Raw genomic sequence first — 16,687 nt, 5'->3', positions numbered from 1 at the left:
CAAAATAATTTGGAGTCATTTATTTCCCCCTTGCCTGGACAAAGTCTATCTACCTGTTTGCTTGCTACAACTGGAAACGGAAATAAAAATTACAGCAACCATATTTCCGCCACAAAATGACACTTTGAAGTAAAACGAAGACAACAGGGATCCCAGATTTGAAATGTTTTCCTTGAAAAAGGCCTAATAGTAAAAGCAGATTGCTGCTTCAGTTTGTCCTCTAAAGTCCCCCTTAGGCAAAATGAAAATGTATTTATTTCATTTAAGGTATTTTGTTTTTCATCTAAATAAATAAAGACAATTAGCATCCAGAAGAGGGGGTACTGGCGAAAAGGAGAAACATAGAAAGGCAAAAAGTCGAAGTCGGCATAAATGCCTTGAGGTTAGGATGACAAAATTCTGTAATTTAAGCATCATCCAACATCGTAAACAATTAGTGAAAGGTTGACCAGGCAAAGAGAGAAAGAGAAAACCCCCAAAAAGAAAGAAATCCGTATAAACATGATTAACAATGACAGCTATTTGGTCCCTCGTTTATTTGTTCCTTTTTGTGATTTGTCAGCTGTTTTGGGACCACGAAAAAGATGAACCGCATAATAAATGAGCTAATTAGTAAAACTTTGTAAGACATTAAGTCACAACAGATTGCAACAATTTAGGGACTTCAAAATACAGGTGAGTAGAAATTAATGAATTTATTGGGTTGCCCAAAAAGTAATTGCGGATTTTTTAAAAGAAAGTAAATGCATTTTTAATAAAACTTAGAATGAACTTTAATCAAATATACTTTTTTACACTTTTTTTTTCTAATGCAAGCTAAAAGTAACAGCTGATAACTGACAGAAGGAAGAATGCAATTACAGAGTCACAAGCTGTGAAAAAATTTGTCAACGCCGACTATATGAAAAATCCGCAATTACTTTTTGGGCAACCCAATATTTAAAATGGGTCAGCAGAGGAACATCTCAAAGAGGTGTACTGTCTCCTCTAGTTCGGGTATAGCCATTAACAATATATTATTGTCTGTGGAAGAAAAAGGTGTAAAAGTGGTCCCGTTGGCTTATTATGAGTATATTGCGGTTAGGGGTAAAGTTTCCAAGCAAGGTCTACGTGCAACAGCGAAGTGAGCTACCGAAAGTGGTCTAGGTGTAAATCCTAGCAAGGCAGAATAAGTTCTTTTCAGCAGGAGATACAAGTTACCTTCAACGGCACTTCAAATCTTGAACTTCAAATCCAACAATACGGAAAGGGCAAGAAAGGCCCTATATACCTGCAAGAGAGCTATTGACAAATGTTAGAGGATTAAACTGCGTGCTATGCACTGGTTATTTACTGCAGTTGTCAGACTTATAATACTGTATGGTGTTGTGGTCTGTTGGATGGCACTTCAAAAGTCCACCTGCTGTTCAATACTCAGCCGGATCCAAAGGATGGCTTTGTGCATAACGACCGCACTGACCATCCGATACATTGAATTTAATGCTACACCTAATGCCTCGACATTCGTCTCAAATATGGTCAAGATCGAACCATATTTAGATATAGCTTTTATATAGACCGATTTGTTGATTAAGGGTCTTAATCCCATAAAAGCCGAAATTATGGTTCGATTTCGCTGAAATTTGAAAAAAAATAGTTGATTAAAGCCTCCCAATATATAACTCAAATATGGTTCAGATCGGACCATATTTAGATATGGCTGTCATATAGACCGATCTGCGGATTTAGGGTCTTAAGCTCATGAAAGCCCCAACTATTGTCCGATTTCGCTGAAATTTAAAATAGCGAGTTTTTTTAAACGTCCCGATATCCAACTCAAATATGGTTCCGATCGGACAGTATTTAGTTATAGTTGACATATAGACCGATCTGCCAATTTAGGGTCTGAAGGCCATCAAAACCGCAATTATTGCCCGATTTCGCTGAAATTTAAAAAAGTGAGTTGATTGAAGCTTTCCAATATCCAACTCAAACATGGTTCAGATCGGACCATATTTAGATATAGTTGTCATATAGACCGATCTGCCGATTTAGGGTCTTAAGCCCATAAGAGCCGCAATTATTGTCCGATTTCGCTGAAATTTGAAATAGAGAGTTGGTTTAAGCCTCCCGATATCCTACTCAAATATCATTTAAGTCGGACGCTATGTAGATATAGCTGTCATATAGACCTGACGATTTAGTGTCTTAATCCCAAAAAAGCCGAAATTATGGTTCGATTTCGCTGAAATTTGAAAAAATGAGTCGATTAAAGCCTCCCAATATCCAACTCAAACATGGTTCGGATCGGACCATATTTAGATATAGCTGTCATATAGACCGATCTGCTAATTTAGGGTCTGAAGACCATAAAAGCCGCAATTATTATCCGATTTCGTCGAAATTCGAAACAGTGACTTGATTAAAGTCTCCCGATATACGTCTTCAATGTGGATCGTTCAGATCGGTTTTTATTCAGATTTAACTACCATACAGACCGATCTTCCAATTTTGGATTTTAATCCCATAGAAAGCGGATTTGATTTGGCCGATTTCACTGAAACTGTGACTTGTATAAGAGTTCTCGGCACCTGAATCAAATATGATCCAGCCCAGTCGCCATTGGCATATTATTGGGTTGTCCAAAAAGTAATTGCGAATTTTTCAAAAGAAAGTTAATGCATTTTTAATAAAAATTAGAATGAACTTTAATCAAATATACTTTTTAACACTTTTTTTTCTAAAGCAAGCTAAAAGTAATAGCTGATAACTGGCAGAAGAAAGAATGCAATTACAGAGTCACAAGCTGTGAAAAAATTTGTCAACGCCGAATATATGAAAAATCCGCAATTACTTTTTGGGCAACCGAATACTATTGATATGGTAAAGGAGTTGTTATAAAGAGGATGTTTAATTTATTCACGTTGGTGGGTATCGTTTGTTCTTGTTTTAACATAAAAATAATTTTTTATCTGGTAAATTTTTATAGCCACCACCATGGGATGGGGTTGGAACTTGCAACACCTCAAAATACTGATCTGGGACCCTATCAAGTATCCATATGTCTAAACCTCTGTCCGTCTGTCGAAATCACGATAAGATTCGAACGAATGAAGATATACGCCTGAAATTTTACACAGATACTTTCCATTGATGTGGGTCAATCCCATGGCAGCCGGTTGTATGTACCGGATTAACCCGATGGAGTTCTTCATCGGCAAGGGCTGCCGCCTCAGTGTATAATAAAATAAATACTGCTGCAACAACAACAACATTGAAGTAGGTCGATAGGAATTGCGTATGGGGCATATCACTTCCGGTTTGAATATAGCTCCCATGTAAACGGATCTCTTGATTTGACATCCTGAGCCCCCAGGATCCGCAATTTTTGAACAATTTAACTGAAATTTTGCACGAAGTGTTCTGTTATGACTTCCAATGCTATAGCTCTCATACTAAACGATCTACCGATTCACCATCTTAAGTCCCTAGCAACCCAATTGCAATCCGATTCGGCTGAAATTATGCACAGAGTGTTTTCTTATGATTTCCAACAACCCTGTTAAGTACGATCCAAATCGGTCTATTACCTGATATAACTCCCATATAAACCGATCTCACAATTTAACTTCTTAGGCCCCTGAAATCCGCAATTTGTGTCCGATTTGGCTAAAATTTTGCATGTGATGTTCTTTTATGACTTCCAACAACTGTCTCAAGTACGGTCCAAATCGATATATATCCTTATATAGCTCCCATATAAACCGATCTCTCGAAAAGTCTTCTACGGCCACAAGAGGCTTAAATTTTTTCAGAAATTTTCTTCCCAAGATTTGGAATGGGCGAAAATGTTAACATAATTTCGTTAATTTACTTCTTAACTCATCTAGTTTCCTGCAAAATATTGTTAATCTCCAAATGCTCAACACCAGCATTACCCTCATATCTCAATTTAAATCAGGTTTCCCTTTCATAATTTCTATTTAATTGATAAATTATCAACAGATTTTCCCATTAACTGCTTGCCTTGCCTCTGTCAATTCCCTTAACAAACATCCAGATGTTTATCTGCAATCAAACGTGTGCTTCTCTCATATTAATTGCATAATTACAATGCCAATGACCATTTCTTGGTCCACTATTAGTTATCTAAGCAACTCAAAACGAAAAAAAAACTACATCAATCTCTAATAGAAATGGCAATGCCATAAATGCCCAAGGAATCCTTGCAGGAATAACAAGAACAACATTGTGGTAATAACCCCTAAAGAGTGTGCATCAGTCTGTGTCAGACATCATGAAAATGAAATTTGAGAAGTTTTGTTAATGCCTAAAGATCGTATGGAAAATTCTTCCTTACTCAGGCTATGCTATTTTTTGGCATTAGGTTTTTTTTCTTGTTTTCACAAAACCTACAGACAGTTATGCATAGAGGGATTTAAAATCTAGCTAAAGGACTAACATAAATGTTTTCACCCAACATATGGACAATATGGGGTGAGCTGCAAATAGTCAGGCAGCCAGCCAACCTGCCCAGTATTGGCTTTCATACCCTTTTCTCTGCATGAGTGGCAGCACAAAACTTTGACTGGCCGTTTCATTTTTAATGGTGTTGAGATGATAATCATCATCATCATCAGTTAATGAGATAGAAAGAGATGGAGAGTTAACTAGAGAGAGAGAGAGAGAGTGTGTACAGCTTAATGACTGAGATTTGTTAAAAATTTGTCCATGTTTATTATCATCAGACATGAGGAAAATTGTTCCTGGCAAAACAACAAAGAGGCAATAATAATGATTAAAAGCATTTAATTACAATCCAATTTTCTACTCTTGCAAACACACAGACACACACACACATATAAAAACTGAGAAAAAGTTATGGAGCGGCATACAAGCAAGAGTCACTCTACTCTTACATTCAGAGAAATAGAGAAATCAAACAAAACCGTTACAGAATAGTCAAGGGCGTAGAAGAAAGTTGAGCAGAAAATATGATGATTGAGCCGGACCGTATAAAATTTTCCCTTTCAGCCTGGCTGAATAAGGTTTTCTATAGGAAAACTTTAATTCAGCCTGGCTGAATAAGGTTTTCTATAGGAAAACTTTAATTAAGCCTAGCTGAATAAGGTTTTCTATAGGAAAACTTTAATTCAGCCTGGCTGAATAAGATTTTCTATAGGAAAACTTTAAAACAGCCTGGCTGAATAAGGTTTTCTATAGGAAAACTTTAAAACAGCCTGGCTGAATAAGGTTTTCTATAGGAAAACTTTAATACAGCCTGGCTGAATAAGGTTTTCTATAGGAAAACTTTAATACAGCCTGGCTGAATAAGGTTTTCTATAGGAAAACTTTAATACAGCCTGCCTGAATAAGGTTTTCTATAGGAAAACTTTAATTCAGCCTGGCTGAATAAGGTTTTCTATAGGAAAACTTTAATTCAGCCTGGCTGAATAAGGTTTTCTATAGGAAAACTCTAATTCAGCCTGGCTGAATAAGGTTTTCTATAGGAAAACTTTAATTCAGCCTGGCTGAATAAGGTTTTCTATAGGAAAACTTTAATTCAGCCTGGCTGAATAAGGTTTTCTATAGGAAAACTTTAATTCAGCCTGGCTGAATAAGGTTTTCTATAGGAAAACTTTAATTCAGCCTGGCTGAATAAGGTTTTCTATAGGAAAACTTTAATTCAGCCTGGCTGAATAAGGTTTTCTATAGGAAAACTTTAATTCAGCCTGGCTGAATAAGGTTTTCTATAGGAAAACTTTAATTCAGCCTGGCTGAATAAGGTTTTCTATAGGAAAACTTTAATTCAGCCTGGCTGAATAAGGTTTTCTATAGGAAAACTTTAATTCAGCCTGGCTGAATAAGGTTTTCTATAGGAAAACTTTAATTCAGCCTGGCTGAATAAGGTTTTCTATAGGAAAACTCTAATTCAGCCTGGCTGAATAAGGTTTTCTATAGGAAAACTTTAATTCAGCCTGGCTGAATAAGGTTTTCTATAGGAAAACTTTAATTCAGCCTGGCTGAATAAGGTTTTCTATAGGAAAACTTTAATTCAGCCTGGCTGAATAAGGTTTTCTATAGGAAAACTTTAATTCAGCCTGGCTGAATAAGGTTTTCTATAGGAAAACTTTAATTCAGCCTGGCTGAATAAGGTTTTCTAAAGGAAAACTTTAATTCAGCCTGGCTGAATAAGGTTTTCTATAGGAAAACTTTAATTCAGCCTGGCTGAATAAGGTTTTCTATAGGAAAACTTTAATTCAGCCTGGCTGAATAAGGTTTTCTATAGGAAAACTTTAATTCAGCCTGGCTGAATAAGGTTTTCTATAGGAAAACTTTAATTCAGCCTGGCTGAATAAGGTTTTCTATAGGAAAACTTTAATTCAGCCTGGCTGAATAAGGTTTTCTATAGGAAAACTTTAATTCAGCCTGGCTGAATAAGGTTTTCTATAGGAAAACTTTAATTCAGCCTGGCTGAATAAGGTTTTCTATAGGAAAACTTTAATTCAGCCTGGCTGAATAAGGTTTTCTATAGGAAAACTTTAATTCAGCCTGGCTGAATAAGGTTTTCTATAGGAAAACTTTAATTCAGCCTGGCTGAATAAGGTTTTCTATAGGAAAACTTTAATTCAGCCTGGCTGAATAAGGTTTTCTATAGGAAAACTTTAATTCAGCCTGGCTGAATAAGGTTTTCTATAGGAAAACTTTAATTCAGCCTGGCTGAATAAGGTTTTCTATAGGAAAACTTTAATTCAGCCTGGCTGAATAAGGTTTTCTATAGGAAAACTTTAATTCAGCCTGGCTGAATAAGGTTTTCCATAGGAAAACTTTAATTCAGCCTGGCTGAATAAGGTTTTTATAGGAAAACTTTAATTCAGCCTGGCGGAATAAGGTTTTCTATAGGAAAACTTTAATTCAGCCTGGCTAAATAAGGTTTTCTATAGGAAAACTTTAATTCAGCCTGGCTAAATAAGGTTTTCTATAGGAAAACTTTAATTCAGCCTGGCTGAATAAGGTTTTGCTATAGAAAAACTTTAATTCATACCATATATACCAATATACTGATAAAGGGTCTGAAGACCATAAAAGCTTTATTTATTAGCCGATTTTGCTGAAATTTGGAACAGTGGGTTACTTTAAGCCTCCCGACATCTGACCTTAATATGGATTAGATCGGTCCAAATTTAGATATAGCTGCCATATAGACCGATCTCGCGATAAAGGGTCTGAAGGCCATAAAACTTTATTTTTCATCCGATTTCGCTGAAATTGAGAATAGTGCGTAGTTTTAAGCCTCCCGACATCTGACCTAAATATGGATTAGATCGGTTCAAATGTACATATAGCTGCCATATAGACCGATCTCCCGATAAAGAGTCTGAAGCTCATAAAAGCTTTATTTATTACCCGATTTTGCTGAAATTTTAAACAGTGGGTTATTTTAAGCCCCCCGACATCTAAGGTGAATATGGTTCAGATCGGACTATATTTAGATATAGCTGTCATACAGACCGATCTCGCGATAAAGGGTCTAAAGGCCATAAAAGCTTTATTTGTTATCCGATTTCGCTGAAATTTGGAATAGTGCTTAGTTTTAAGCCTCTTAATATCCGACCAAAATATGGTACAGATCGGACTATATTTAGATATAGCTGTCATATAGACCGACCTGCCGATAAAGGGTCTGAAGCCCATAGAAGTTTGTTTTTACCGATTTCGCTATTTTTTAAACGATTTCGGCCCGGCCGAACTTAATGCCTTTTTATTTGTTTTCCATTCAAATTTCATTTAGCCCCCTCTATGCCTTCAGCACTGAGTTCTGGAACATCAAAAACATTCCATCTACTTTCTATGACGTATGTAATTTACATCATTTGCCTTTTGCTTTTTTTCTCTCTCTAGTATGTTGAGCAATGTTTCCTTCTGTACATACAATTCTTTTTTTTTTAATTGTTGTTTTTGTTTTCATTGCCCGTTGGCTGGTGATGATTTGTGAATTTTCTGCCATGATGTGAAAATCCATGTTAAACATTTTTCTAACAATACAAAAAGGGTGGACGGTCGGGTATGCATTCATGCAGGGCAAGGAAGGGAAGGCAACAACGCCACGACAACGTCAACTAGGAAACGGAAATACAAAATTGTTATAATCTTATCTATCAAAAGGGATTAAATGCATTCACACACACACACACACACACAAATATTGCAGACGGCATACTCACATGCAATAAGTGTGTGTGAGTGGGTATGTGATTATGTGATGTGCCTTGATTTTTTTGTTATATTCATCACTTTGGCTGTTATCCTTCCTTTTTTTGCGAAACGTCACTTCGTTTCCACTAACATGCCATGTTGGTTGTATGCGATATTTCTAAAAGCGTTTTTCTGGAAAAAAATGTACTGTTTGATTCAGACATAATAGCTATAAATGCAAGAGAATTGTGGAATTAACACTTCATTCAGTCACGGCGCGCATTGTTGGAGGCGCCTCAACGTAAGTGGAGTCACTTTAATAATGCTTTAGGAGCTGAAAAAAGTTGGTCATGTATGAAATTTTCTAAATGTTTTTAGAATTTTGCTCATATTGGGAAAAGGAAAAATGTTTTAATAATTGCAACTGGGTTAGAAATTTGTAGTTTTGAGTACTGCGACTACAGGGAAGTGTTTTTGGATACACTCTATTAGAGAATGTTTGTAAACATAAATAAATTTGTTCATTTGTTAAGTTTGAAGGCAGAAAATTATTAAAATAGGGATATGCGTGTACATTTTGTTAAAAATTTCGTCTAAAACTGCTGTCTCCGATGGGATTGTATTCCAAAACGTCATTCCGTTTGTAAATGCAAATTTTGCCCATGAACATTCCACAAATGAACAGGGGCAAACTTCTCACATATCAACGCGTGCAGTTCGATTCAAATTTAAGCTCAATGATAAGAGGCCTCCTTTTTACAGCCGGGTCCGGACGGCATGCCGCATTGCGACACCTCTTTGAAGAGAAGTTTTACATGGCATAGTACCTCACGAATATTGCCAGCATTAGGAGGGGAAAACCACCGCTTTTTGATGGTCTCGACAGGATACGAACCCAGGCGTTCAGCGTCATAGGCGGACATGCTAACCTCTGCGCTACTGTGGCCTCCATTCCCTTTGTAACACCTCAAAATACTGGTCAAAGACCCCATAAAGTATTTATATTCTAGTTCGTCATGACACTTTAAGTCGATCTAGCCAAAATCGGATCATTATTGGAAATAGTTGCCATATAGACTGATAAAGGGTCTTAAGCCCACAAATTCTTTATTTATAACCCGATTTCACTAAATCTTGAAACAGTGAGTTATTGTACACCTACCGACATCCGACCAATGATTTCGTTGAAAATTTAAACTCAATGAGTTGTTGTAAGATTCGGAAGAAGTACGGTCCAATGATGTCACCAGCCCATAAACCCCACCAAACTGTGACTTTTTCTGGATGCATTGGTAGCTCTTGCAATGCTTCTGGCTGATCTTCAATCCAAAATCAATTATTCCGCTTATTTACGTAGCCATTGAGTTAAAAGTGAGCTGCATCGCTCAGTGGAAGATGCGCGCGATGAACTTTCTTAACAGAGCACGCATTTTGAGAATGAAATTCAGTAATTAGCAAGCGTTGTTCGTTTGTAAGACGATTCATGCTTAAATTATAGACCACATTGAAGATGTTTGACAGTGAAACAAAAAATGTAAAAAAAGGGTAATAGCTAAAAAATCACCCATTATATCATCCGATTTTCACTTCTAGAGCCACTGTAAACACATTTATTGGCCAATCTTCCCAAAATTTTGAACAACGCTTCTCTGACTACCTGAATATCTGAAGAGTTTGGTCGAATTCGGTTCAAATTTAGATATACCTATCGAACTAGCCGTAGTTGTGTTAGGTTCTTCAATATTTCTATTAATTATGGCCTTGATCAGTCTACATTTGAATTGTCATATATTGGGTTGCCCAAAAAGTAATTGCGGATTTTTTAAAAGAAAGTAAATCCATTTTTAATAAAACTTAGAATGAACTTTAATCAAATATACTTTTTTTACACTTTTTTTCTAAAGCAAGCTAAAAGTAACAGCTGATAACTGACAGAAGAAAGAATGCAATTACAGAGTCACAAGCTGTGAAAAAATTTGTCAACGCCGACTATATGAAAAATCCGCAATTACTTTTTGGCCAACCCAATACATCGATCTAACAATTTAAGACATTGAGCCTATAAACGGCGCATTTATTAACCGGTTTCGATGAAATTTAGCACTATTTGTTAGTGTTGGACCCCTTGACGTTCGTACCGAATATGGTCCAGATGGGGCTATATTTTGGTGTAGCTGCCATATATACCCATTTAAAGGTCTTAGGCCCATAAAAACGCGCATTTGTTAACCGATTTGGATGAGTGAGTTATGCTAGGGGATTGCCAACGTGGGTAGGGGATGGTGACCGTGGCTAGGGCATCGCCACCGTGGCTAGGGGATGGCCACCGTGGCGCAGAGGTTAGCATGTCCGCTTATGGCGCCGAACGTGTGGGTTAAAATCCCAGGAGTGACCGTCAGAAGAATTTTCAGCGGTGGTTTTCTACTCTCTAACGCTGCCTACATCTTTTAGGTATCTTGGCATGTTCTTCTCTACCAAGTGGTGTCGGTATGCAGCACGCCGTTCAGACGCGGCATAAAGTAGAAGGCTTTAAACTTTAATCGGACTTCACTCACTTGATATGAAAGAAGTATCCCCTGTTTGTTAGAAATTTGGTTTTGTTAGAATTGCGCTAGGCCCCTTGACTAACGTACCGACTATGGTCGAGATCGGGCTATATTTGAATATAGCCATCATATAGACTGATCCCCCGATTTAAGTTCTTGGGCCCATTAAAAGCGTATTTATTAACAGATTTCGCTAAAATTCGGTAGTTGCGATAAGCCCCTTGACGTTCGAACCGACTATGGTCCAGATCGATCTATGTTTGGATATACCCGCCATATAGACCGATTTCCCGATTTAAGTTCTTGGGCCCATAAAAAGCGCATTTATTAACAGACTTCTCTGAAATTCGACAGATGCGTTAGGTTCTTCGAAATTGGGGCCCTATATGGCCCAGATCGTTATATATTTGGATATAGCTGTCATATAAGTCCATCTCCCGATTTAAGATTGTGCCGCCATAAAAGGAGCATTTATTACCAGATTTCGCTGAATTTTGGTAAGTGAGCTGTGTTAGGCTCTCCGACATTCGGGACCTTTAAAGTTCACTTCGATCTATATTTTGATATAGCTATCATATATACCGATTTCCCGATTGAAGGTCTTGTGCCAAAAACGGGCATTTATTAACCGATTTCGCTTCGAAATAAGGCACAGTGAGCTATATTAGGTTATTCGATATCCGGGCTCTATAATGTCCAGATCGTTCTATATTTAAATAAAGCTGTTATATATGTCCAACCCCCGATTTTAGATTGTGGAGCCATAATAAGAGCATTTATTACCAGATTTCGCTGAATTTTGGTGCAGTGAGCTGTGTAAGGCTCTGGGACATCCGGGCCCTATAAATTTCACATCGATCTATAGTTTGATATAGCTGTCATATATACCGATTTCCCGATTGGGGTCTTGGGCCCAAAAAAACGTATTTATTAACAGATTTCGCTTCGGTGAGATATGTTAGGCTCTTCGACATCCGATCTCCCGATTTATGGTTTTTGGGCCATAAAAGGCACATTTTTTACCCGATCTTGCTGAAATTTGGCACAGTGAGCTGTGTTAGGTTCTTCGACATCCAGACTCTATATGGTCCAGATCGTTCTATATTCGGACATAGCTGTCATATATGTTCATCTCCCGACTAAAGTTTATGGGCTCATAAAAACGTATTTCTTAACTGATTTCGCTGAAATTTGCCGCAGTGAGCTGCGATAAGTTCTTCGACATCCGTGCCCTATATGGTTCACATCGATCTATATTTCGATGTAGCTGTCATACATACAGATTTTCCTATTAAAGGTCTTGGGGCCAAAAAAAGAGCATTTGTTAATAGATTCCGCTTTGAAATTTAACACAGTGAGCTATGTAAGGTTCCTCGACATGCGGGCCCTATAATGTCCAGAGCGTTCTATATTTGGATAAAGGTGTCATATATATCCATATCCCGATTTAAGGTTTTGGAGCCATAAAAGGAACATTTATTACCCGATTTTGCTGAAATTTGGCATATTGAGCTGTGATAGGTTCTTCGACATCCGTGTCCTATATGGTTCAGATCGTTGTACATTTAGACATATCTATCATACATAAGAGGCCAACGTAGCTCAGATGTTAGCATATCCGCCTATGATGCTGAACGCCTGGTTCGAATCCTGGCGAGACCATTAGAAAAAATTTTCAGCGGTGTTTTTTCCCTCCTAATGCTGGCAACATTTGTGAGGTACTATGCCATGTAAAACTTCTCTCCAAAGAGGTGTCGCACTGCGGCACGCCGTTCGGACTCGGCTATAAAAAGAGGGCCGCTTATTATTGAGCTTAAATTTGAATCGGACTGCACTCATTTATATGTGACAAGTTTGCCCCTGTTCCTTAGTGGAATGTTCATGGGAAAAAATCTGCATTTACCATACATACCAAATTCTCGATTTAAAGTCCAGGGCAATGGGTTGTGCTAGACCTTCCGACGATCCTGGCGAGTTTGGTCCAGATCGTACCATATTTCGATATAGCTGATAAGTTTTTTTTATATGGTGTATTTTTCGAGTTTGGTCCAGATCGTACCATATTTCGATATAGCTGATAAGTTTTTTTTTATATGATGTATTTTTCACCGAACTTGACGTAACGAGCTTATCCAAAGTTCGGACCGGCGGTTTCGCTTGCTTCTACTTGATGTCGTTGACATTTATTCCAGGCCTATTGCTAATTTTAAACACAAATTAAAATATGTGAACGTTCAAAGGGTTTAGCATGTCTCCCTATGACGCTGAACGCCTGGGTTCGAATCCTGGCGAGAATAACAGAAAACACTTTCAGCAGTGGTTATCCCCTCCTTACACTGACAACATTTGTGAAGTACTATAAGCCATGTTAAAACTTCTCCCCAAAGAGGTGCCACACTGCGGACTCCGTTCGGACTCGGCTATAAAAAGAAGGCCCCTTTTCATTGAGCTTAAAATTTTACACGGACAGAGGTCAGTGAGAATTTTGCCCCAGTTCCTAAGAGGAATGTTCATGGGCAAATTTGCTTTTGAACGTTTCATTCATTTATTTCATTTTGAAGATTTAAGGGCTTTGGATTTCTTTTTCTAGAAAAATATGTGCCCTACGTCTAAGAAAAAATCTTCAACTGATTTACTAAACTACATTTCTCATGAACATTCCACTAAAGAACAGGAGACTCTTTTATTATATTTAAGAGTGCAGTCCGATTAAAGTTTAAGTCCAATTTTTGTTTCTTTTTCTTTCGAGACGAGATGCAAAAGGAAACCCAAAGATAGAAACACACACCAACCACTATGGGACGCGTTTCGTCTTTGGTTAGAAGACTATTCAACCATATTAGGTGTGATGGCTTCAAGGGCCGTGCGTTGGTTTGTCGTATTTGAATCGTATTAATTGCGAAAATGCATCTATGAAACAATTACCACATTAACCACGCTCGCCAACCTTGCCTATTACCTATACTCTTCCCAATGCATGTATTTTTGTGTAATGACAAACATTCTTTCTGTGACAAATTACACTTCTTCCGTACTACACATGATTTTGTGCATCTATTGGAAGTTGTATTGATGGCTTCGAACGCTAAGACAACGGCAATGGCTCTCGCTGTTACTCCGTGTGCCCAGGTTCGAATCCCGGCCGGGCTTTGCCGAATTTTTAATTTTTTAAGTTTTTAGCATGTTGGGGCGAAGATCATTAAAGGTTACAATTTTTGTTTGTTTCTCTTTCGAGAGGGTAAGGGGTCTCCTTTTTTTATGCCCAGTGCCGCATAGCCACACCACTTGATAGAAAAGTTTGCATATGGCAGGATACCTCACAAATGTAGCCAGCATTTGTAAGGGGGTTAACCACCGCTGAACATTTTTTTGATGTTCTCGTCAGGAATCGAACCCAGGCATTTCGGCGTCATAAACGGACATGCCAAACACTTCGTTACGAAGGGCTTTTTTTAATATTTAGATAAATTATTGTAACCACATACAGAATACGGTGATTTCTGATAGTAATTTTTAAATTTCACTAAAATCAATTTTGCCCTCCATATGTTAAGCCCAAAAACCACTTTAGCACATTTTGAAGATATTTTTGCAAAAACAGATTTTTGCAAGACCAACCAATTCTTTCTTTCTTTGTTCACTATATAAATTTTCTATCATGTGATGCTTTGAAAAATAAATTTTCTAGGCAAAATTTTTCCCCCAAAAAAAAAAGGATTTAACTCACCTCGACAACATGGCAGCATCCTGAGGACCTCCAGCACCCACTGTGGCCGGCGGTAATTGAGGTATAGGTGTTATTAAATTTGAGCCATTCTTTTTCGTGGGTTCATTGCGACTTAGTATGGAGGAGATGGAGAAGCTGGTGAAACCATTACCCGAGGTAACTTTTCCATTAGCAGCACCACCATTAACACCGGCAACCGCCGGCTGCTCACCATTTGTCTGCTCCCCATTGGTATTGCAATTATTATTATTAACCATTTTGCTATTGTTGTTGTTATTATTGTGACTACTATGATTAGTCTGTGACTCATCTGTGGTGGTGGATTCTGGTGATTTGGGAGCTCCATGGCCACCCAAGGCCGGTGGACTCAAACGTTCTGTATGACTAGCTGTAGAGGCGACGGCTGCGGCGGCGGCGGCGGCATTATTACTATTGGTCGCAGCAGCAAAATGTGAAACCACCGTCGGTGTCACCGCTGACGGATGCTGTAGCAAATGCTGATGTGCCGGATGGGTTAAATGGCCAAAACTGGCATGCAAGGCATGATGTAAGGCTACCGGATGATGACCGGCATTTAATGAATTCAAATGATGTTGCAAATGATGATGCAACACCGTAGGTGCCACAGCCGTTGCCATGCTCGAGGGGCTGTGATGATGTGGCAGATGATGATGGCCGCTTTGATATTGTGAGGCCGAGGTCGGTGTACCGGCTGCTGTGGTGGGGGTGTGCATTGAATTGGGTGTGGAGGCTCCCCCTTGTGAGCGAGCTGGCGATGTGGACCTTAGACGTGGTGAATCGCGACCCTCTTGGCCACAGCCCAAGGGAGAGGGTTCAGGACTGGACACTACACTAATATCGACTTCGTGTTCCGAGGAAGACATGTTTTGTTGTTTATTTTTAACTTGTTTAAGGAAATTTGAGTTTTTTTTTAGGAAAAAAGAATTCTCTTTTACAGCACTTAATCTTGAATGTTTAAAAAATTTTCACAAATTTTCCATTTTTTTTTTTAAATTTTTTTTTAAATTAAATCACTTAATTTTTTGAAATATTCTTTTCTTTGCTACAATTGTTTTGCCTTTTAATCGATTGTTGTCATTATGTTTTTCTTTTGTTATTATTATTTTTTTTTTTTAAATATTTCCTTTCAAAGAAATTGTTTTCTTTTCATCCGTTTGTTGGACTTGGCGAAATGTACGTCCTTTCACGATCATCAACGTTTTACATTTAAATCGTTCATATCCTTTGTTGTGTGTCCGTAACCGTTAACAAACGTTTACTGTCTACTCGATAAACGAAAAAGCAAACGTTCAGCACACACTCATACACACACACGCACACTCTCTCACACGGCGTAGCACACTCACACTCTTAGCACACTTACACAAAGTACTAGGACGAGGGTATTTTTGCTGTGGATTTTGGTTTTATTTGACTTTGGCCATTCTATGGAGCATGTTATACTTAGGTGTGTTCGTTGGCGTGCTTGTGAATGTTGATTTTTGTTTTTTTTTTTTTTTCGATGATTTTCCCTATAAAAATAATTGTTGTTTTTCTTTAGCTATTTCGGCAATTTAACCCCTCTTTGGTTTAGGTTTTTTGCAATGCTGTTTAGTTTGTTTTTTCTTTTAATTCGAAACGGAATTTGCTTTTCGATCGTTTTGCGGCAAGTAGTGTAACTCAGAGCAGAGCTATGATGTGACGTGTTTGTCTGTTTGTGTTGAAAACACAACTGAATCTAAGGTGGTTGGTTAAAAATTCTTTTAGTCACAAAACAAAAAATGGTTTTCCACGCAATTCCAACAACCATTGCATAGAAGAGCCCTTGTGAGAGACACAATTGCCAAAAAGGTACACACAGTCACATAAAAACACACACACACACACACACACAGAGTCAGCTGAATGTATGCTCAGCCAAAGGACCTTAACACCACCAATTTCTGTTACCACCATAGCAGCCTCAACTCACTTCGCAGACATGGTAGTTGCTTCGCCCCCTTGTTTTGTCAATGGGCTGTGTGGTTGATTGGTTGGGTGAAATCTTTCGCTCATTGAGACTACCTTATGGAAAACCCTGCATTCAAACCTAACTCTATGCATTTTATGTGTGTCTCTCTTTCACACTATAGGGGTGTAATAAAATAAACAGAGCTCTGCAAAACATTGCCAATATTTTGCTCAATCAGAATTGAGAGAGAGAGAGAGAGAAAGTACAATTTCACTCATTTTCTGCAAA

General features: G+C 38.0%; 1 protein-coding gene across 1 annotated transcript in view; it reads right to left on the bottom strand.

Moving 5' to 3' along the window:
• LOC106089271 (homeobox protein Hmx) overlaps window positions 1-16,154 on the bottom strand; it is a 53,452-nt gene extending 37,298 nt beyond the window's left edge. Inside the window, exon 1 of the mRNA XM_013255091.2 lies at window positions 14,449-16,154. Within this exon, the coding sequence (XP_013110545.2) occupies window positions 14,449-15,332 (884 nt within the window). The 5' untranslated portion in view covers window positions 15,333-16,154. The remainder of the gene's footprint in view (window positions 1-14,448) is intronic.
• Between the last annotated feature and the right edge of the window lie 533 nt (window positions 16,155-16,687).

This window comes from Stomoxys calcitrans, chromosome 2 (genome assembly GCF_963082655.1).
Source record: "Stomoxys calcitrans chromosome 2, idStoCalc2.1, whole genome shotgun sequence".
NCBI lineage: Eukaryota > Metazoa > Arthropoda > Insecta > Diptera > Muscidae > Stomoxys > Stomoxys calcitrans.
The sequence above is the reverse complement of the archived record's forward strand: the minus strand, read 5'-3'. Positions and strand labels throughout refer to the sequence as shown.